The sequence below is a fragment of the Hirundo rustica genome, chromosome 6 (assembly GCF_015227805.2).
Source record: "Hirundo rustica isolate bHirRus1 chromosome 6, bHirRus1.pri.v3, whole genome shotgun sequence".
NCBI lineage: Eukaryota > Metazoa > Chordata > Aves > Passeriformes > Hirundinidae > Hirundo > Hirundo rustica.
In genome coordinates this window covers 961,917-984,082 of record NC_053455.1, presented here as the reverse complement: position 1 = coordinate 984,082, position 22,166 = coordinate 961,917, and the positions used below count along the sequence as shown (strand labels likewise).

General features: G+C 52.0%; 3 protein-coding genes across 4 annotated transcripts in view; 2 read left to right on the top strand and 1 right to left on the bottom strand.

Moving 5' to 3' along the window:
- The window catches only part of FANCM (FA complementation group M), a 59,011-nt gene extending 41,355 nt beyond the window's left edge, over positions 1–17,656 (bottom strand). For both annotated transcript variants that reach the window (XM_040068287.2, XM_040068291.2), the window contains exons 1-4: positions 17,227–17,656; positions 16,215–16,387; positions 15,753–15,830; positions 15,117–15,275 (exon numbers count right to left, since the gene is read on the bottom strand). In XM_040068287.2, coding sequence (XP_039924221.1) covers positions 15,117–15,275; positions 15,753–15,830; positions 16,215–16,387; positions 17,227–17,656 — 840 coding nt within the window. The remainder of the gene's footprint in view (positions 1–15,116; positions 15,276–15,752; positions 15,831–16,214; positions 16,388–17,226) is intronic.
- On the top strand, positions 4,090–13,838 carry LOC120754554 (heme-binding protein 2-like). Its single transcript, XM_040068292.2, has 5 exons — positions 4,090–4,318; positions 7,085–7,176; positions 8,191–8,332; positions 9,745–9,928; positions 10,819–13,838. Exons 1-5 carry the CDS (start codon positions 4,090–4,092, stop codon positions 10,988–10,990), a joined length of 819 nt encoding a protein of 272 aa, XP_039924226.2. The 3' UTR covers positions 10,991–13,838.
- Positions 17,657–17,840: 184 nt separating the features above from the next.
- On the top strand, positions 17,841–21,948 carry FKBP3 (FKBP prolyl isomerase 3). The gene is made up of 7 exons (XM_040066873.2): positions 17,841–18,167; positions 18,295–18,396; positions 18,481–18,588; positions 19,084–19,219; positions 20,085–20,152; positions 21,013–21,110; positions 21,719–21,948. The coding sequence occupies exons 1-7, from the start codon at positions 18,057–18,059 to the stop codon at positions 21,771–21,773; spliced, it is 678 nt and encodes a 225-aa protein (XP_039922807.1). The 5' UTR covers positions 17,841–18,056; the 3' UTR covers positions 21,774–21,948.
- Positions 21,949–22,166: the final 218 nt, after the last annotated feature.

Sequence of the window (22,166 nt, the reverse complement as noted above, 5' to 3'; positions counted from 1 at the left end):
TCTAACCTGCACTGAGTTTAGTTTTAGAGGTTCTGGAGCTCTAACCTGCACTGAGTTTAGTTCTAGAGATTCTGGAGCTCTAACCTGCGCTGAGTTTAGTTTTAGAGGTTCTGGAGCTCTGACCTGCACTGAGTTTAGTTTTAGAGGTTCTGGAGCTCTAACCTGCACTGAGTTTAGTTCTAGAGATTCTGGAGCTCTAACCTGCGCTGAGTTTAGTTCTAGAGATTCTGGAGCTCTAACCTGCACTGAGTTTAGTTCTAGAGATTCTGGAGCTCTAACCTGCACTGAGTTTAGTTCTAGAGATTCTGGAGCTCTAACCTGCACTGAGTTTAGTTCTAGATATTATGGAGCTCTAACCTGCACTGAGTTTAGTTTTAGAGGTTCTGGAGCTCTAACCTGCACTGAGTTTAGTTTTAGAGGTTCTGGAGCTCTAACCTGCACTGAGTTTAGTTTTAGAGGTTCTGGAGCTCTAACCTGCACTGAGTTTAGTTCTAGAGATTCTGGAGCTCTAACCTGCACTGAGTTTAGTTTTAGAGGTTCTGGAGCTCTAACCTGCACTGAGTTTAGTTCTAGATATTATGGAGCTCTAACCTGCACTGAGTTTAGTTTTAGAGGTTCTGGAGCTCTAACCTGCACTGAGTTTAGTTTTAGAGGTTCTGGAGCTCTAACCTGCACTGAGTTTAGTTTTAGAGGTTCTGGAGCTCTAACCTGCACTGAGTTTAGTTTTAGAGGTTCTGGAGCTCTAACCTGCACTGAGTTTAGTTCTAGAGATTCTGGAGCTCTAACCTGCACTGAGTTTAGTTTTAGAGGTTCTGGAGCTCTAACCTGCACTGAGTTTTCATTATTTTCTTGTAAAACTTCAGAGCTGTGACAAACAAACTCTGAACCAGGCAGAAAAGTGCATTTTGTGCAAGTTTCCTCCTGACATTTTCTCACCTGGCCAATAAAGGGAGGAAGGAAAGCAGCAGGGACACAACAGGGCAGGGTGGATTTCAGCTGATTTTGTCACCCTCCAAACCCAATACTGATCAGCCCAGTAACGATCTCGGCACCAAAGTTTTGTTAAAAGTTTATATTAACTCGTTCACACCCTTCCCAATCTTCCAGGGACATGAGACACACTGAAAATCCACCGTTCTTCCCTGGAAGCTAGGATCCATCCAAAAAAAATCCAACACTTTGTCTTTTTCTAACAGCTGAGTTTTCTCCTGTTACAGCATTTTTCTTTTCCTACAGGTTATAAAACAAGACCTCCAGTTTTCACTTTTCAACTCATTTCACCGAGAACAATTTTACATTTCACTGAGAAATGTTAAAAGAAGCGGCTTTTCTACACCAACCCACCCCTCAGTAAGTGACTGCCAGACAGAAAGGAGCACCCCACTAAGGATGGTTTGGATGTGAAATTTTGAAGGCTGAGTATCAAATTTTCTGCTCTGTTCAGAGATAGAACCAGGAAAGCACTGAGAACACAGCACTACCAAAACTGTGCTTTCTCGAGAGTGGCTGTTTATACACAAAATTAGCAAGCTTGGGGGAAAAAAAACACAACAAATATAACAAAAAAATCAGCTTTTTTCACCTGCAATAACAATGAGTTCCTCTGTTATCTATCCAGACACAGCCCACCACACCTCCAGTACTCCATCAAACGCAGTAATTACCAAGCTCATCAGGAATCAAAGACAAATTAAATCCACACACAGTCATTTGTACAGATGGATTTTTAAAACAGGATTTTAAACTCCTACCAGCCTCTTTCTCATAGTCAGTATTCTGCGGCAGTACTCACATAAAGAGAAATTTAGCTGTGATTTTAAGCTCTTTTTCTGCTGGTCGGTTTTTCTTTGTCTTTTCTCTCATCTCCAGCAAAGATGCTTGATACTTAGAAATAATTTCATCTAAGCAACTATTAAGTCTCATAATGCATAAGCAAAAGAGTTGGGACCTGTTTTCCATGAATTATTTATGCAGGGTGGGCAGAAAAAGAACATCCACACGTTGCCTCAAACAGGAGTGCCAGCTCCTGGAGGAAATCTCCGAGAGCCAGGATGCCCTCCCTTGGTACGGACAACCCAAACTCCAGTGGAAAATTCCTCATCCCCAGCAGTGGAGCGTGTGATGTGGGATTTACCTGGGGCAGGGATGGGTTCCCACTGTGCCCCCCCAAGGGCTCAGCCAGGGCTGAGAGGGAAACGTGGTCACTGCCAGAAAACTCCCTGTTGCGAGGGAGCCGTGGCGCTGCTCCGGGGCAGCTGCCCGTGAAATCGGATCAGCACCCACCCAGACACTTAAACAAGCACCAGCTCCAGCCCTGCTCCAGGATTTGCCTTCCCAGTGAACTCCAGAGCCTCTGGTGCTGATTCACCCAGCAGCCCAGAGCCCAAACCCCGCTCAGTGACCCGCGCTTCACTCCCTGCCACCGCTGTACCCCAAAAAACCCTCTCAGGACATTCACAGCTGCGCCTCTGTTTGCGAATTCCCCAAGGAACGGCAGGATTTGGGTCTGCCCTGCCAGGAACACAGTCAGGACTGGCACACCTCAGCTTCTGAGGTAATTCAGGGTTCATTTTCACAGCCTAGGGAGCCAGACTGAGCCTGGAGAAAGAGACTGCCCAGAAAAATGGAAAAAGGAAGGGGCATGTTAAGCATCACAAGTCACATTCCCAGCCTCCAGCTTTCCCTGGAAGCAGCAACAGTGCACAGAAAAGGGTTATTTTCCTATTATTCTAAACCCCTTAATGCCCTGAGATTCCCTTTCCTGCCCGCACAAAAAGGGCCACAAGAGCCATTCCATGTTAAATTTGGAATGAAAGACAACAGAGAGTCCACACAGACTCCTGATTCAAACCCAGATCCCGCTTTAATTGCCATATCCACCCCATAGCGGGGCTGCTCACACAAAGGCTCATCTCAGCAACTAAAAAATTACACAGCTGAAAACTTCCAAAGCTGGACCTCAGTAGCAAAACATCCCCGAGTTCTTGCACTCCTCACATTTTGGAAAGACGTCAGACACCTCCTAAGTTAAACGAAAGACATGTCTTTAAAGCAAAATAAAATCCCCATAAAGAAGAACTAATGAGAAACGAAGCGGGGAAAACACGAGGAAGAGAACAGCTGGGAGAGAGGGAACGAGACAGAACACAAACTCGTGTAAGCTCTGCACTGCTCAGGGTGAAGGCACCGAGCACCAGGAGAAGGCATCCAGCCCGGGACCCGTCCAGCCCCGGCTCGGCGCTGGGCAGGCAGAGGCGGGTCCCGCCGGGTCCCCCCATCCCTCCATCCCCTGCTCCGTCCCTCCATCCCCAGGCTCCCTGCCCCGGTGCTGAGCGGGCACAGCCGGGTCTTCCCCGGGTCCCCCCACCCCGGGACCGGGCATCCATCGCTCCATCCCCGAGCTCCCGGGTGCCCTGCTCGGGGATGGGCGGGCAGAGGCGGTCCCCATCCTCGGTTCTGTCCATCCGAGACTCCTGGGGATGGGCGGGCAGAGGCGGTCCAGATTCCCGGTTCTGTCCATCCAAGACTCCCGGAGATGGGCGGGCAGAGGCGGTCCAGATTCCCGGTTCTGTCCATCCGAGACTCCCGGAGATGGGCGGGCAGAGGCGGTCCCCATCCCCGTTTCTGTCCATCCGAGACTCCTGGGGATGGGCGGACAGAGGCGGTCCCCATCCTCGGTTCTGTCCATCCGAGGCTCCCGGGATGATGGGCGGGCAGAGGCGGTCCCCACTGTTCTCCATCCTCGGTTCTGTCCATCCGAGGCTCCTGGGGATGGGCGGGCAGAGGCGGTCCCCATCCTCGGTTCTGTCCATCCGAGCTCCCGGGGATGGGCGGGCAGAGGCGGTCCCCATCCTCGGTTCTGTCCATCCGAGACTCCTGGGGATGGGCGGGCAGAGGCGGTCCCCACTGTTCCCCATCCCCGGTTCTGTCCATCCGAGACTCCTGGGGATGACGGGCGGGCAGAGGCGGTTCCCCATCCCCGTCCATCCGAGGCTCCCGGGACGATGGGCGGGCAGAGGCGGTCCCCGCGGTCCCCACGCCCCCGGTCCCTTGATAAGCGCCGCGGCGGCGGCGCGGAGCGGAGCGGGGATGGAGACGGGCGGGTGCCGCATGGGGGGCGCGGGGCCCGGCGGCCCGGCCGCGATCACGCTGGAGGAGCTGGACGGGCTGGCCGAGGAGAGCCCCGACTCGGCGTACCACAGCCACGGCAGCAGCCTGGAGGAGGAGGCGGCCGAGCGCATGGACGACGAGGAGCAGGAGCGGCTGCTGAACTACTGGCAGAGCGTGGGCAGGGGGCACCAGGTGGACGTGCCCCGAGGTAAGGATGGGACGCGGGGCTGGCACCGGGACGGGCTGGGGGGCACGGCAGCGAACACCCGGCGATAAACACCCGGCAAAGTCCTGCCTGAGTCTGAGCCACCCAAGTCTGGCTCTGAGGCAGCTAAAGCTGCACCCGGGGCGATGCGAGAAGCTTTCCATAAAGCAGGGGAGCGGCTGCAGCGGCACGGGGGTGACCCATTCACGCTAAAAACTATCAGCGCGAGCTTTTAGACCTAATTAGATATTAAACTGACTACCTGCAAAAGCATTCTTCCTAAGAACATCCCCTATAGCCCTAGATAGCACTTTAAGGAAAGGGGGCTGTGTTTAAAAATGGCACGGAGTAAACGAGTAAAGGATGGATTTGCTTTTGACAGCGAGGCTCCCGGGCTCATCTTAGTCAGGAATTGGTTGTTTTCAATTTTAAGGCTGGAGAACGTGCAAGGCTGATGAGTCAGAGAACTCCTAACAAGCAGCAGGGAGTCACTACAAGCTCGGCTTGGGTCAGACTTAACTCCGCCCTGTCCTGCCCAGAGCGGCAGAGCCCTGCAGGTAACTCACCTTCCCCGAGGTGGGGAGAGCCAAACCCGGCCCAGGCTGCGCTGGACGTTACCAGCGTTACATTACTGCTCCTGAAAAATCTCATTCTAAACATTCCCTGCACAGCAAACTGAGTCCGTCCTCCTTTTCCAGCCACACCTTGAGGTCTCAACTCCGCAAAGCTTTAAATGACAATTAACGCGTGTGAACGGGGGTCTCTGGATGCCCAGAGCCATCCCAGAGTGTCACTGCTCACTCCAGCAGCCGCTGGAGAGCTGGAATCTGACAGCTCCGGGATCCCCAGGGCACGCAGCGTCTCCGTTTAACACTCGTGAGTGCAGTCGCTCCTCAGGAGAGCTCCGTGCAGCAGAAAACCAGAGCCCTTCCCACAGAATTAATTCCTAAATTCCATGAGGAGGGATACGCAGTCTAAGGAATCTGTCAAAAGCAGGGTGTGACCAGGTTTTAGTTACACGGTTATCCAGGATTACAGCCTTGCTGTGTGGCACTCAGCACATGATACAAGAAATCAAGATAGGATAAGTACAAGATTTTTCTCCAGGTGCTGAAGGAAGAGGGGAGGCAATGGAGGGGATGTTCCAGACGGAGGAATCCCCCTGTAACAAGGAGCAGACCATGTCCTGCCTTTCTGCTCCCTGGGACAGGACCCTGGAGCAGCGCCAGGGCAGGGTCAGGATGGACACCAGGGAAAGGTTTTTCCCCCCGAGGTGGGATAAGCACTGGAACAGCTCCCCAGGGAATGGTGACATTCCCGAGGCTGCCAGAGCTCCGGGAGCGTTTGGACAGCACTGGGTGGGATTGTTGGGGGGTCTGGGCAGGGCCAGGGGCTGGGATGATCCCTGCGGATCACTGAAACCATGACTTGAGGAAATACAGCTGTCCCTGTGCCTCCCTGCCTGCCTGGCCCTGTGCAGCTGGAGCTCTCCAGACTGGGACAGCACCGAGCACAGATTCATAAACTGAAGGATAAAACTCCCCAAAGGATTTTAATCACTTGTAATCCCTATCCTCTGCATGAATACGGAATGCAAAAAAACATAACCCCCTCCCCACTAATTGATAAAGTAATCTAAAAATAGAGTTAACTTTTCTAGAGTCCTGAAAGCTTTCCTAATTCTTGGAAAATTCAGTGCTGAACTCTAATCTACTCTTGTTTTTCCCTCAGCCTCCAAAGAGATCCATTTATCGTTTTAAACATTTCTCAGTGACATACTGCAAAGAAAAAAAAAAGTTTACATTTAACTAAAATGTAGCTTTCTCCCCTTTGTTTAAAGACCTTTACTATTCCAAATAGTCTTAGGGCTAAACCCCAAACTTGATGGCAGGAGATGGAGGTTTGATTCCCAGCTCAGCTACAGATTTACTGAGTGACCTTGGCCAAGTTAATTCTCCTGCATCTTAATTCTCCTGTCAAACATGGGTAATACTCTCTTCCCCCATCATCCTGCCTCTTCCACCGAGACCCTGGGGCACCTCAGACCCCCAGGAAAAGGGCTCTGGGAGCTGAAACTCCTCCTTTTCCTGCGCGCCCAGTACACACCACGGGGCAGCAGGGCAGGAGTTCACATCCACACTGCCAGACACTGCACATAAAATCGAGTTTCTAATCCTCTAAGTACACAAATGCCTTTGTCACGTCAGCTTTGGAAGGCAAGGGACGGACTCTCGTGGAAGGGAGACGTTCCACTCCTAAGACTGACCTTGCATCCACAGCTCCCAAGCCTGTCTGCCAGGGATCTACTCCTAAACAGAAATTTTTCATTACCTTCAGCTAGAACTGATGTCAGGGCCACCACAGTTATAAACACACCTTTAGACATTAAACATCCTTTGGAAATTAATTCCCACAGCAGTATTTCCTTGAGCCTTGAGCGAACAAGAGCAGCCAATCTAACTTAATTCACGAGGATTCACCTGAACCCAACAGCACAAGGGCTGCTGAACTGGGAATGTCCCCTGCACGGGGCCAGGGAATGGGGCACAGCCAAAAGCTGTCCATGGGCACCCTGGCAGCTGGAAATTTAGGGAATGGGAGAGGGAATCCCGTTCCTCACAGCCCAGGTGACCTGTGCTAGGAAAAGCTCTTTCCTTCCCTAGAGAAGAGCAAACAAGAGCAGCCCCAGAGCCCGAGGGAGTGAAGCACATCTCAGGGTTGTTTCTGCAACCTGGGGTCTCACGTGGGAACTCTGTGGTTCTGTTGCAGACATGGCAGAGCCCATCCAGCAGCTGACCAGGAATAACAACCCCCAGGAGAGGCAGAGCATCCCCTTCACCCTGATCCAGCGCAAGGAGAAGGTACTGCTGCCCTTCCCAGCTGCATTCCTGCCTCCCACAAACGGGGCTCCTTACAAAGGCCTTTGAAATGTTTGGGATTTTGAACATCGAGTGCAAAGCGTAGTAACTGTGCCACTCCCTCTCATTTGGAACACCTCAGCCCTTGCACATGTGTAATTTTCCTTTTTGAGACGTTGAAACTTGCAAAACTTCTGTAAGCCAGAAGATGGCCAGGAATTACAGCCTTTGAGACATAATTAATTTAACAGAAACCCCTCTCGCTTTGCCATTTGAAATAAAATGCCCCTTTTCTTCACTCAAATAGCTGCATTTGCCCCCTTACAGTCATGTGGATAAAACCTCAGCAGAGTACTTGAAAGAGATGAATATCTGAATTTAAAACCAAAAATGTACTTCTGCATCATGGATCATTATCAAACAAAGCAGCAATTTATAAACTCATCCTATAATTAACAAACCCTGAAATTAATGTACAGCAAGTTGCCTCCAGCTCAGGAAATGTGCAAACAAATGTCCAACCTTAAATCAAAAACCATGAAAACCTTTACTGACCATCTGTGAGGACTTTTTGGCCACATTTCTTTTAAACAGATTTAAATAATTCCCACTTATAAATACCATCATTTGAGTGTGTTTCATCTAAAAAGTTTGGGACTCCTGGCTGTTTATGTTGAAAGCATTTTTTAATGTTACAGTATTACTGTAACAACTGCAGCTAAAAATTAAGGTTATTCAGTGTTAATTGCAACTAAATGTTTAATAACTCCAGTCCAAAAGATGACAGATCCTTATTTTAAAGGAGAATTACCTAGAATTTTGCTGAAGTCACTTTTGATCCAAAATCAGCAGTGCTTTCCTTGGTTTACAGAAGCAAGGATTAAAATTCCTGTTTCTCTCAGGACCGTGTCACCGAGAGCTGAATCGATGCAGTTCTGGTGCTCAGCTCGTATTTGTTTCGTTGGTGTTTTTAGATGATTAAATCACAATCCCAGACTCTCCCCTGTGTGTTTGCAGCTGGGAGATCTGCTCTACGAGAAAAGGCAGTACGGGAAAGCCAAGTGGGCTTGTATCAAAATGAAAGAGAAGCAGTACGAGCAGAGCATCTGCCTCGGATTCATGAAGCTCATGAGGTACATCTGCGAGCAGAACTCCTCAGGTAACGGACACCCCAATCCCACAGCAGTTAGAAAAACTGCATTTCTGCCCTCACTCCTAATTTGGGAGATGCTTTGAACAGCTCCTCCCAAATCCACACCCTCTAGGGATGCTTTTCCATGATACGGCCTCTCCAGAAAAGTCGTGACAATCATGGAATGGTTTGGGTTGGAAGGAGCTCAAATCCCATCCAGTGCCACCCCTTCCACTGTCCCAGGCTGCTCCAGGCTCTCTGCTGGAAATCTGGCATTTGCTACAGGATTTTCATTTTCACGGCAGCACTGAAATCACCAGTCAGGGTGTGACACCAGAAAAGGACCAGAGTTTTCTGCCTCCTTCCCTTTAGTTCAAGATATTAAATTGTCCCTGTCCCTATGGGCACAGCAAATTTGTGGCTGAAGCATGTTTTCCAGAAAGATAATCCAGTTTGAGCTCAAAATAACAGCAGATCCACCGTGCCCTTGAGAGCTTGTGCCTGCCTGTAGAATGTGCCCCTGGTGTCCAATCCAATTGAATCTGGTTTTCACTCCCAGACATCAGTTCTCATGTTTTCCATCCTCCAGTCACTATCAAGTTTTGCCATGCTGAGTGTTCTGTGCTGTAGTTGACTCAGCCTTTAAATGTCTTTCCAAGCAAACACAAAGATTGATCACCAAAGCCTTTCCTTCCTCAGGTACCTTCCCCACGCCCTCCATTCTTTTAACACTTTAACGTGGTTTAAAAGTAATTTTTAGCTCCAGAACTGCAGGGTTTTTATCAAACTGTACAGAAGTGAAGTTCCCTCTGTCAGCCACCTCTGCCTCCTGCAGTCCAAACACACAGCAGTGCAAAAAGAAAGGCTGCAACATTTTTAACGCCAGCAGACCCTCGGTGAATTCACACAGCAGCCCCTTCCCTTCCCCTTCCCCTACAGTTTTGTTCCCAAATATTTAAACCACGACACAAAAGGGCAGTTGGAAGATAAACACAACTCTTCTAGGAGGGGGGAAAAGTCTTCAGGCAAACTCCCTGCCCTTCTTGAACAGGGGAGAGCTCACCAACCGCTGTGTTTTGGACACACACACAAACCACACGGCACACTGAAATCATGGAATCACAGATATTCTGGGTGGGAAGGGACCTTAAAGATCTTCCTGTTCCACCCCTACCACGGGCAGGGACACCTTCCACTGCCCCAGGCTGCTCCAACCCCAACATCCTGGGATACTTCCAGGGATCCAGGGGCAGCCACAGCTTCTCTGGGCGCTTCCAGCTTGGAGCACGCCCCGCGGTGTCTAAACCATGCCAATGAAGTCCCTTCAGGAAGCCCGTGGTGCTGATTTCAGCAATTCAGCACAAACCCAGCGGGCGAGCACCGCGTGCAAACCCTTCCCCTGCATCTCCTGAACCCTCTCGCCCACCGTGCGTGGCCAGGGCTGTACCTGGGGATCACCGTGCCCATCGTGACCATCGTGCACACCAACGAGGCGCAGTCGGCGATGACGCAGGCGGTGACAGTGGCCTATTACCTGCCCGAGGTGCTGCAGGACGAGCCCCCGCACCCCTTTGACTCGGACATCATCATCGAGGAGTGGCCTGCCACCATTGTCTACAGCAGGTGAGAAATGCTGTCACACTCTGCTCTGCTAAGCACAGGAAACGCGCAGGTCTCAATCCTGGGCGCCTTACGGCTTTTAGACCTCGTAAAAGGCGAAAAATGACAAAACCTAAATTTTCAGGGGTTGTAAAAGCTGCCTGTTTTATGAATGGGATGGTCAGGAAATAATGGTCACCAATTTATAACAGGGAAAGGTTCTTCCCCCAGAGGGTGGGATAAGCATTGGAAAAGGTCCCCAGGGAATGGTGACATTCCCGAGGCTGCCAGAGCTCCAGGAGCCTTCGCTGGCAGGGGTACACGGGGTGGGGTTGTTAGGGGTCTACATGCAGGGCCATGATTGGACTCCATGATCCTTGTGGGTCCCTTCCAGCTCATTTTATCAATTGGCAAAACTGCATCTGTAAATGCATGATAAAAACCCCTCAGACTGTTCTGTGTAGTGGGGAACAAAGCATCTGACACGGCACAGAAAACTTTAAGAAAAAATTGTTTGGGATCAGTCACAGTCAGTACCACTGGTGAAACACAACCAAGTAATCCAAAAGGCATTTCTGAGCTCTGGAAAAACAGTGGGATTAAAATGAATCACAGAGTGAACTAGGTTGGAAAAGACCTTTGAGGTCATTGAGTGCAACCTATGACCCAACAGCACTGAGTGCCACATCCAGGCTTTCCTTGAACACCTCCAGGGACGGTGCCTCCACCAGCTCCCTGGGCAGCCCTTTGCAGAGCCCAATCACTCGTTCTGTGAGCAGCTTTATCCCCATGCCCAACCTAACCCTCCCCTGGCCCAGCTTAGGGCTGTCCCCTTTTGTCCTGTCACCATCCCCTGAGTGCAGAGCCACCTGCCTGGGAGCCGCATCCACAGCTGATCTGACCATCCACTGCAGGAGCTTCCGAGGGATCACCAACGAAGACTCCATCATGAGAGAGATCAACCTGCTGGCGGCCATCCTGGAGAGCCCCGAGCTGTGCCTGCGGGACACCTTCATCATCGCCGGCTACACCAACCCGGCGGCCGCCAACCGCCACAACGAGATCTGGTTCCTGCAGCGGCCCTGAGCTCGCGCTGCTGCCCCTCGGAGCCTCCTCCCTCCCTCTCACAGGTGAACCCGGGCAGCCCAGGTGTCCCCCCCTCACAGGGGCTCTCAGCCGGGCTAGGAACAAGCGGCCCAGCTCAGCCCCCCACCCACAGATCCCTACGGCAACTCTGACGGCTTTGACACAAATTTCATGGAGGGTTTGAGAACTTTAAAAGTTAGTTCAGCTTATCTATAATTTTTTTTTTTTTTTTTTACCAGGTAAGGGAGGCAGAGACCCCTTCCCTCACACACTCTTTGGCATCCCCAGCCTGCCTGTGGCTCGGGATGGCCCCTGGGGACATCCTGGAGCCCTGGCCTGCTCTGGTGCTGCACAGAGACCCCGCTGGGTGTGACACACCAAACCCACCTCACACAGGCAGAGAAAGAATGTCCAGGCCTTAGCTCCTGAGGAGAACTACCAGATTTAGGCCACTGGGATTAGAGCAGCTGCGGCACAGAGATCCCCAGTGCTTACCTCAGAAAGCTCCCAACCAAAGCACCCCGAGTCTGGAGAGAGACCAAAAAGGCACCACGGTCCTACTACAGCTCATTCAGCTGCTGACAGCAGAATTCCAGCTCACCCTCATCACAACCCCCCCAGGAATCCCATGACTGGCTCTGGCATTCCTAAGGAGACACTGGTTATTTTTAATTGCAGTTTTCTGAACACTTTATTCTCACAGCTCTGCTGGGTGTTAAAACACTGCAGCTGGAGTAAATTGTTCAGCACTTCTGGCACTGCTCTGGCAGTTGTTGATGGCATAAATGACATAAATATCCACAGAGAACACCTCAGCTGGGAGTGATCTCGGGCAGACACCTCTGCTGAGGGCAGGGCCAGGCACAGCTGGGTTTGAGCATCCCCAGGGATGGGGAGCCCACAGCCCCTCTGGGCCTGTCCCAGCACCTGACCACGCTCACTGTGAGAGCTTTTCCTTCCTCATATCAGTTTGTTGTTTGTTTTGCCCTTCACCCCTGTGAGAACCCCTCAGCTGCCAGCCTGGCTCGCTGCAGAGGCCGAGCTCCCACATTCCAGAGCCCCCAGAAAGTGTGGGAGCAGCATTCCCACTGTTCCACACAGCCCAAGAGCACCTACTGCACTTTAGAGTCAGGGCAGAAAACTGTTTTGCTCTCCAAAGTCCCTCCCTAATGTCACCCATTACTGACAAGATGGTAGAGTTAATAGAAGTAAATGCCTTTTTATATGAAATTCACTGAGTACATCACCAGCATTTTTTATTGGTTGCAGGGTTTAGGGTTCCAACAGAGCATCTGTGCTCTTTAATTCCAACACACAGAGCAGCAACCAGAGCCAGCGGCTGCTAACTCACGGCAGGGTGAGAAAACAACTCCAGAAATGGATTTGTGGGGGACTTCTGGAACAACCTGCAGCCTCCTGGTTCCACAGGGCTCTGTGCTCACCCCAAAACCTCTCCCTGAGCAGTGGGATCAGAGTGGCCCTGGCTTAAATGGGACCAAGGTGCCCTCTGGTGCCTGCTGGGCACGGAGATTCCTTGGGAAGCAGCAAGGAGAGGGGGAAAAGGAAAGAGGAAATTAAAAAAAGAGACACAAAAGCCTTAGTTTTAGCACAAACAAACCAACAGTCTTTATGGAGAGGAGAAAAAAACACCCAAGATAACTAAAATGCAATATAGTGTCACAGCCTGGGAAAAGGAAAACTAAAAACGCCAGCCAGTATTAAACTAAAAGCTCTTAATTAAAGAAAAACAGTGAAATTATTTTTAAAATTGAGTTGAATAGAGGGCCCAGGGAGGAATTAAATTAAAGGTTTTGTTCTCATATCCTCCCCAGACTTTCCTAAGAGCCAATAAAAGTAATTTTCACCTTTGATTTTGTGGCAAACTAAAGAAGCTTCTGCCATCTGATTGCTTTTGCCAGTTGGAGAAATTCTCGTAATGCTTTGGGCACAACAGGCGTTGGATAGCTCCTGGAAGCAGTGAAATCCTGTCCCCACAGAGCACCAGTTTGTACATAACTCACATTTCAAACCTCTCCTGCAAAGCATCTGCTGTGTCTGATGTCCCTGTCCCCCGCTCCTGTGGCCCAGCTCCCCGTGGGTGATGTTCTAGAAACATCCCTGAACCATGAGCAGATCTGAGTGTGCTGATATCCCACTGCAGCCCAGCATTCCCCGCTGCTTTTGGCAAGCTGTGAATTCCAAGATAGTATTTATTTATTTTGACTTCTGTTAGAAGGCTTCTGCTGCTGAGAAAAAAAAAACCAACCAACCAACCAAACTACTTCAGCTCCAATTTGGAGAGACACTGTATGGCTTGGTACCAACAGCTGCCACCGGCCCTCACGAGCACAGCTCCAGTGTTTAGCTGACACAAAATACAGTTTGTCCAGTTGTTACACCAGTGAATGCCAAGCAAACATCACTGTCACTCAGATCTGACAGCACCATGTCAGGCAGGATTGCCTGGAACAGGCGATTTATCATCCATCCACGGCTCTACTCAGGAGCCACTCGTGGATTTTCAGTTTTAATGTGGAATTATTAGCTTTCCACTCATGGAAGGAGATAATAAATCAGCATTCACCCCCTGTTTTCGGAAGATTAAATGACGTAGCCTTAACAGATAAATGTTCTCCTGCATACTGTGTATTTTCCAAACCAGAGTTAGTGCCTAAAAAGTTTATTCCAGCTCTTGTGATACTCAGGGCCTTGCTTATTGTTGTAAAGACATCTCCACAGAGCTCGTCTGGCATCGTTGTGCTGTGCTGTCTGACACTGTCCTTCGTTCACACTGAAATGTTGTCTTGTTTACCGTTTGTCACAATTAAAGAGAAGGATTTGATTGTGCACATTGTGCCTGGCTCTCGTTCTTGCAGCACACACAGCTGCTTTTGCTCTCCTGCCTTGGGAATGCTGCTCCGATTTTACAAAAGCCATTTAAGCCCCAAATCTGAAATGGTCACCTCCAGACCCAGGAGCCACTCTTCCCCCAAGAGCTGAAGCCTCCAGAGGCGAGGCTTGGCACACACTGCCAACCATCCCTGCAGCCCCGGGTGTCACTAGAAGCTGCGCTCTCCAGGAAAGCAGCAGCAATTGAAATGCAAATCCAGAGCAGAGAAAGGAAACAGAAAGCACCGCAGCCACAGGGCAGCACAGGCGAGGCTGCTGGAGCCACACCAACGTGCTCACTGCAGCTCAAAGCCCGAGTGAAACAGCCCAAAACAAACCCCTGCACTCGGCAGAGCCTTCAGGGGCACCTGGGGTGATGCAAAACTGCTTTGAAGTTTCCCTTTACCAGGGGAAGTTCCTCGTTTAAACACTCTCAGACCACTGGGTTGAAAACAGCTGATGCGCTCACGGGTTTGCCTTCCAGTGCCCTTCACAAAGCTACACCAAAATCAATCAGCTTTAACCAAAAACCATGCTCTGAGGTCACCAGTCTGATATCAAACTTGATTCTAACTCTTTATGCCTCGAAACAAAAAAAGAGCAGATAATTTAAACTTTTCAGAGTGGGATTTTATGTAACATTATTTGCCTACAAGTATCTTACTGGGATGGCACAGATCACTAAGTTACAAACAGCTCTGGCCCCCAAAAATTTCTTATACTTGGGCATTAAAGATTGGTAAAAAGAAAAAGATATCAGCATCGTAATAACAGAAATACACCAATAAATAAATTAATAGGCCAAATAAACCAATTAAAAAACTCCAGGAGAACTAATTGCACTCAGAGATGACTTAAAGCTCTAAAGAATATCCTTAATCAGAGAAAACGTTCCTTACAGAATTCTCAACATCTTAATCCTACTGTGTACAGCCAAATGCAGAGACCTCAGTTTAGGTCTGGTGTCAATTTTGCAAAGACTCCTGAAAGAGGGTGAGGAAAATTCAACTGCAAGTTTTCCACCTGATCTTCTCAAGTTACCGCAAGGAAAAGGTAAAACTGGTGCAAAGTGAAACTGCAGCTGCTGGAGTTGAAACCACATTGCTTAATTTACCCTATAATCAAAGTTAATTATATAGGGAAGTGTTGCCTTTATAAACACAGCAAGTCTAGACAGAGATGATAAAATATTTACTGTCACTGGCCACTGACCAAAAAAAGAAAAGCAGCCACTCACCTCGATGTAAGTGTTCTGAATTCCTACCAGCTCTTCCCCAAGAGGAACTACAATTTTTTCCACTTGTCTCTCGTGGGAATAAGGCTGAATTTCCGGAGAATCTTCAGCACACACCTCTATCTGAGCAATCAGCAGGTTGGAGATAACTTGTTGCACAGCCTGGTAGGGAAGCCACAAAAACAAAGTAACTATTTCCATATTTTTAGCAGGGGTTACATATTGTAGCAAAGAAAAGGGCACCCATTACCTAGAAGGAAAAATGAAAGAAAGGTCAGGAAATAGAATCCCAGAGTGGCTGGGGTTTGGAAAGGGACCTTAAATCCCATCCCATTCCCACCCCTGCCATGGCAGGGACACCTCCCACTGTCCCAATGTCCAACCTGGCCTTGGGCACTGCCAGGGATCCAGGGACAGCCACAGCAAATCTGGGAATTCTGTGCCAGGGCCTGCCCACCCTCATAAATAAATAATATATGGTTTACAGCATGAGAAACACCAAATCTGGTCAAGTAATGGATTGTAAAGAGATTCAGTCCCGATGTGGAATTGCTCAGGACCCTGCAGAGGCTTCAGGCAAAACAACAGAGCTTCCACCCAACCTTGATTACTTCAATCCTACAAAGAGCTCCGGCTCACCTTGGTGTCACTGCCTGGGGTGGCACTCAGGGCCAGGACCCGGAATTGGTTTGTGTATTTGCTCAGCTCCCTCACAACCTAGAAACAGGAAAGCTTCATTAATACCCTTAAAGGAGATTATTTCCTTGTACAAACGACATCAAAGAAAATACCCACTAAGTAGGAAAGGCTTAACAAAACACTCTAAAAATACTGAATCACAGAATGGTTTAGGTTGGAAGGGACCTTAAATCCCATCTCATTCCCACCCCTGCCATGGCAGGGACACCTCCCACTGTCCCAGGGTGATCCAAACCCAGTGTCCAACCTGGGCCTTGGGCACTGCCAGGGATCCAGGGCATCCTGGACATGCACCAAGAACAACCTGGGAAATTTCTAAAATTTACTTCCTGGAGATTCTATAAGCAGTTTTGGGGAGGTTTTTGTAACTGGGAGAGAAGAGTGGGGTGGCTCCAGCCCTACCTGGCAGTAGGCATGATTGCCAAGGGCTTTGTGGGCTTCATCAATAACCAGACATTTGATCTCCACAGCAGGACAGGTCCCACGAGAGAGATCATTGACCATTATCTGAGGCGTGAGGAAAAAGACTCTCTTGGTGTTCCACAGCTCCCTCCTGCCCAGAGCCTGAGTTCCTCCTGGAAATTAAACAAACAACATCAGGGAACTGCTCTGCTGAGAACAAGGCTCATGATCTGAGAGTGACAGGGATGGCCGACAAATAAAACCATGGAATGGTTTGGGGTGGAAAGGGACCTCAAATCCCAGCCAGTGCCACCCCTGCCATGGCAGGGACACCTCCCACTGTGCCAGGCTGCTCCAAGCCCAATGTCCAACCTGGCCTTGGGCACTGCCAGGGATCCAGGAGCACCCTGTGCCAGGGACTCCCCACCCTCACTGAATACAATGACTAGGAAGATACTTTTTGCATTAAAAAAATTAAACCCAGCACCACGGAAATCAAGGCTGGGAAGCTCCAGATGTCTCATAGCTGCCCACTGCCCTAAACATAATTTAAAACACCTCCGGGAAAGGTGTGAGGAGGTTTTTAGGAGCCTGAAAACAGGCAATAGGCTTGATCACTAAGGCTGGTACCTCAGTGAGGAATAAACTGCAGCTCGGGTGGCGGGGGTGCAAAACCTTCATGAAAAGGAGAAAGGAAACTGACGAGGAAAGCGACGAGGAAAGCGACATGGGGAGAGAAGGAGGGGGGAGAACAGCTACAAAACGGATTAAACGAGCCATCATTCTCTGGCTTAAGCATGACGCAGAGCGCGCTGTGCGCGCAGAGCCGCGCACGCTGCGACCCACAGCACCCCAGCGCTTCACCCTTTATACAGGCCACCTGGGGTTTGAACTACTGCGAAACCAGCAGCTAGCCCTTCAAACACCTCACGTTTTATTATTATTATTATTTTTCTTTTTCCCCCCGCGCTGCTGTTCCTCACACCTCGCAGCAGGCGGGCAGCAGCCGTACCTGTCATCTCCGCCATGTCCCGGCACGGGATGCCCATGACGCGGCCGCACGCCTCCATCTGCTGAGCCACCAGCGGCTTGGTGGGGGCGAGGAACAGCACCTTGCCCGAGGGGAACCAGCGGTAGAAGTTGTACATGACCACGGCGGCCACGAAAGTCTTGCCCAGCCCCGTGGGCAGGCACACCAGGGTGTTGGCCAGCAGCGCGGCGCCGGCCATGCGCTCCTGGTAAGGGCGCACCGGCAGGTTGGTGGGGTAGATCCAGATGGACCCCGCCGCCTCGCTGAAGCCCTGCAGCGGGCCGGGGTCGGCCGCGGCCGCGGCGGCCAGCAGCAGGTCGTCATCGCTGTCCCCGCCCGCGTCCCGCTGCCGGGCTGTGGAGCGGGGCGCCCGCCACACCTGCGGCAGAGTGCGCTGCCGCCCGCCGCTCATCCCGCCCCGCGCGCCGCCATCTTAGCCCTGCCTCACCGCCGCCGCTTGAAATCGCCGCCGACGGGGACGGGGAGCCGCCCACCCGGCCCTCCCCTTCTCCCCCGGCCGCCGCCCGGCCCTCCCCTTGCCCTGAGGCGCCCGCCAAGGCCCGGGCGATGCCCGCCGCTCCTCTCGCTCAGGGCGTGCCCCGCCGGCCCCGAGGCGGCGCCATTTTGTCCCTCCCCGGGCGCCCCTCCCCGAAATCCCCCCGGGAGCCCGGCCGAGGGTGAAGGGGAGGGTCGGGAAGCCGCCTTCGAACCCTCCCCTTCTCTCCCCTGCCTTCTCCCGGCCCGCCCCTTCTCCCTGCCGGGCGGCTCCCAGCCCTCCTCTCCTGGAGGAGGAGCGGGAGGTGGGTGGGAAAATGGCGGCGGCGGCGGGCCCGGCGCAGCCCTGGAGCGCCGAGGAGCTGCGGAGCGAGGCGCTGGCCAAGAAGGAGATCATCAAATTCCTGCAGGAGCACGCGGCGCAGGCGGTAATGGCCTGGGAGGATCAAGCGTTTGGGGCTCTGTGTGGGGGAGGCTTGGGATTTGCTGGGTTTTTTTGGTTGTTTTTTTTTTTTTTCCGTTGTTCCCTCAACGCCTCACGCGCGTGTCCCGCAGTTCCTGGCGGAGCACAAGCTGCTGGGGCAGGTGAAGAACGTGGCCAAGACGGCGAATAAGGAGCAGCTGATCGCGGCTTACACGCAGCTCTTCCACACGCAGGTGAGGCCGTGGGGCGGCGGGGACGGGGCTGGGCTCGGGCAGGGCTGGGGTGATGGATGCGGCTCCTCATCCTTCCCCTCGCAGCGCTTCAAGGGCACGGACGGCGCCGAGAAGGCGGCGGAGAAGGCGAAGCCGGCCAAGGCGGAGGAGGCCAAGGGGAAAGCGGTGAAGGCTGAGGAAGCTGCGGAGGAGGTTGGTGCCGTGCCCTCACCTCAACTCGCGTTTTTCGCCCGGAAAAACCAAATGATCCGGGTCACTTGTCTGGGGGTGAAGGTTAGGGGGAGATCAGGGAAAGATTCTTCCCCCAGAGGGTGCTGGGCACGGCCCCGAGGCTGCCAGAGCTCCAGGAGAGCTTGGACAGTGCTGCCAGGGATGCCCAGGGTGGGATTGTTGGGGGGTCTGTGCAGGGACAGGGGCTGGACTCCACGATCCTTTGTGGGTCCCTTCCAGCTCAGGAGATTGTGTGATCCTAAGTCTTCAAAAACCTGGTTGCAGTGAGAAATCTGGTGTTTATAGCCCACCTTAACATTAAGGTGCGTTTCCCCCAAATGTTGCAGCCCTGCAGTAACATGAACACAGCATTCACTAACAGTGTCTTCTTCGGTGCCTTAAACTTGGTGGTTGTTCAGTCTTGGATATCTGAGAGTATTTAACCCACCAGTCATAACTCTATTCTTATAACCGTAGGGGCCACCAAAGTACACAAAATCCATTTTGAAGAAGGGCGATAAAACCAACTTCCCGAAGAAAGGAGACACCGTCCACTGCTGGTACACGGGCAAGCTGCAGGATGGGACAGTCTTCGATACCAATATTCAATCAAGTAAGGTTATGGATGTACAGCTGTGCAGATAAACACGATTGGGGTTGGCTGTAAATGCTCCCAGAGGGAATTACCTGTGCTCCTCCAGCTGATGTGGACAGGGGTTTGTCCCTGGAAGGTGTCTGGGAGCATTCCTGACAAACAGCTTTATCATGGTGCTGCTGAGCTGCCTGCAGCTCCCAGATCCTGGTTTTTTATTTTAGGACTGGCTGGTGTCGAGTGACACAGCTGTATCCTGCCAGCCCTGGCCTCTGGCATTCCAGGCCCGGGAATGTGGAATGCAGGGAGTCAATCCTGACTGGGGATGGTGCCTATGGAACTCTGGCACCAGCAGTGTCCTGAATTTCTCTAAATAAACACATCTTGGGGGCCCTTCTGTGGTAAATAAATATGGAGGCACTGGCAGGAGAGGGATTTGAGTGCTCCGGTGTGCACTATTCCCTGCTGGTGTTTTTGTGACAGATTGGAGGTTTTAGGGGTATGAAACTGTGCAATACTGCAAAGGCTTTCCCAGCAGTGATGTCCCACGCTCAGGAACAGTATTCCAGAATCACCGGAATCTGTAATTCCTCATACTTGTATGTTCCCTGCTGACTTTTCTTGGTTCCTTAATATGTCCATGACTTGTACAGTCAACTTGAGTAATTCAGGAATGAGTCTTTGGGGTTTGAAAGATGCTTTGGTGAAGCTTGAACATTTAATGATGTTTTTAGTGTTAGTATCTCCCCCAAAAATCTGATATTGGGCTAAAAATAATACTAGAACAGCCGTTGATGCAGAGCATGATTGTAATGGCAGTTTTCTACAGAAGTGTGGAGCGTGCTGGTGTGATGTTGAGGTGAATGAATGTAAAACTCTTTTCCAGGTTCAAAGAAGAAAAAAGCAGCCAAGCCCTTGAGTTTCAAAGTCGGCGTAGGAAAAGTGATCCGAGGTGTAAGTAAAGCATTCAGGGCTCCCTCCCAGCCCCCGGGCACTTCCATTCTGGGATTTGTGATGGGGCTGCAGTTTTTGGGTCCTGTGTCTCATGGAGGCAGATTGCAGGGGATTACCCTTGGAGGATGGAACGTTCATCCTCAGTCATTCCCTTGTCAGGCAGTGCACGGAGCACAGGCTCTGTTCCTTGGGATCAGCCCAGCCTCAGGCTCCCGTCAGTCTCTCACAGCAGCTGGGACTGATGGGATCCGGGGGCTCCCTCCATCCCTCTTTGCATTCCCTGGGCTTTACTCTGTGCCATCCCTGAGCTCCCTTTCCATGGGGAAATTCCTGCTGCTGTCCGCCCTGAGCCCCCCCTGGCCCAGCCTGAGGCCGTTCCCTCTGCTCCTGTCCCTGTTCCCTGGGAATCATCCCCACTCCTGTCAGGGACTTGTGCAGAGCCACAAGGTTCCCCCTGAGCCTCCTTTTCTCCAGGCTGAGGAGGAGAAAGCCCGGATGTGGGACGGGGTTGGAGCTGGGAAGGGGCTGTGTCCATGGGCAGGCGGTGGCTGTAGCCCAGGTTTATCCCAGTGTTTATCCCAGGTTTATCCCAGTGTTCCTCCCGGGTTTGTGGGTGCCAGAGCCCTCCCTCAGTGGGGACACAGCGCCAATCCCTGGGCACTCCCTGGGAACACCGAAGCTGGGAGTGCTGGTGGAATGCGTGTTCCCGTTGCTCCCCGGTGTCATCCCAGCACGGATCTGCTCTGTGGGAGTGCTGTGGGAGCAGGAACATCCCCCTGGAGCGCTCCACGGGGCTGGGTGGGTGTTCTGGGAGCCACAGGAAAAGCGGGAGGTGCAGTGGCTGCTCTCTGTCATTCCAGTGGGACGAGGCCCTGCTGACCATGAGCAAAGGAGAGAAGGCCCAGCTGGAGATCGAGCCCGAGTGGGCCTACGGCAAGAAGGGGCAGCCCGATGCCAAGTATCCTTTCCTGACCTCTGACTCCTTAGGGAGCCTGGGAATGCGCTTTATGGACAGGGATACAGCGGGGGCTTCACCTGTTAGCTGTTCAGGGCACTTCTGGGGGCGCAATTGCCCTTCTCTTTTGGAGAAAAACCTGCTGCTGTTTTCCGCCTGCATTTTTATTCCAGTGCTTCCAAGTGCTCGTGACTGATGGGGATCCTGACCAGTGTAGTCACTGTCCCCAGGAGCAGGGACAGAGTTACATTTGGTTCTGGGATACAGCTGAAGTAGGGGGTGGAGGAATGATCCTGCCGTGTCCTTGCAGCCCCGTTTCTTTTTTCCAACCCTTCTGGAGAAGAGGGAAGGGTTGTTCTCCTGCGCTGGAATGCTGTGACCTGCCAGGCACTGCCCCATCCCTGCAGCCAGGGCAGGGGCAGCTCAGGATGAGCAGCAGGGTGTGCTCATGGAGCCGTCCCTGTGTCCAGCAGCTCCTGGGCAGCAGCTCTGGCTCCCTGCTGGATCCGGGCTGTCCAGCTGGGGCAGGGACACGGCAGAGGCTGGGGACTCCCTGCCCAGGGAGGGGTCACTGCAGGGGCTGGTTCACCTTCCTTAACATTTGCCAACAGGATCCCACCAAATGCAAAACTCTTCTTTGAAGTGGAGCTGGTGGATATTGAATGAAGAATTCCCTGTGCTGCTGGGAATCCGTTTCTGCCAGAGAGAGCTTCCTGCTGGTGCTGCTGTAACTCCTGGCTCCGTTTACAGCGGTGCCTTTGTGGAGATGAGTGCTGAGTGTTGTCCCTGCCCCGCTGCTGTAGTGACAGCCCCACCACTAAAGCAGAGTTTGTACCTGCCAGTGCCTCCCTTCTTTGTGTCTGTGCTCCCCCCAGTGCAGCAGGGCCCCACTCACACCCAGCCCGGGCTCCTTCCCTGCTGCAGAGCCCAATCCCAATCCCACAGCATTCCCAGTCCCACAGCATTCCCGCTCCATCTGACAGCAGCTCTGCTCACAGAGACCCGGCTGTTCCACAGCCCCTCCTAAGGTCACCACCAGAGCTCAGCTCAGTTCTGTTC

Excerpts from the sequence above, each read along its gene's own strand:
- LOC120754554 (XM_040068292.2), top strand. The coding sequence starts at position 4,090 with ATGGAGACGGGCGGGTGCCGCATGGGGGGCGCGGGGCCCGGCGGCCCG. Across the intron at positions 4,319-7,084 it reads CCAGGTGGACGTGCCCCGAG|ACATGGCAGAGCCCATCCAG; the intron begins GTAAGGATGGGA and ends GTTCTGTTGCAG. Across the intron at positions 7,177-8,190 it reads TGATCCAGCGCAAGGAGAAG|CTGGGAGATCTGCTCTACGA; the intron begins GTACTGCTGCCC and ends GTGTGTTTGCAG.
- FKBP3 (XM_040066873.2), top strand. The coding sequence starts at position 18,057 with ATGGCGGCGGCGGCGGGCCCGGCGCAGCCCTGGAGCGCCGAGGAGCTG. Across the intron at positions 19,220-20,084 it reads CGATACCAATATTCAATCAA|GTTCAAAGAAGAAAAAAGCA; the intron begins GTAAGGTTATGG and ends ACTCTTTTCCAG. Across the intron at positions 21,111-21,718 it reads AAGGGGCAGCCCGATGCCAA|GATCCCACCAAATGCAAAAC; the intron begins GTATCCTTTCCT and ends ATTTGCCAACAG.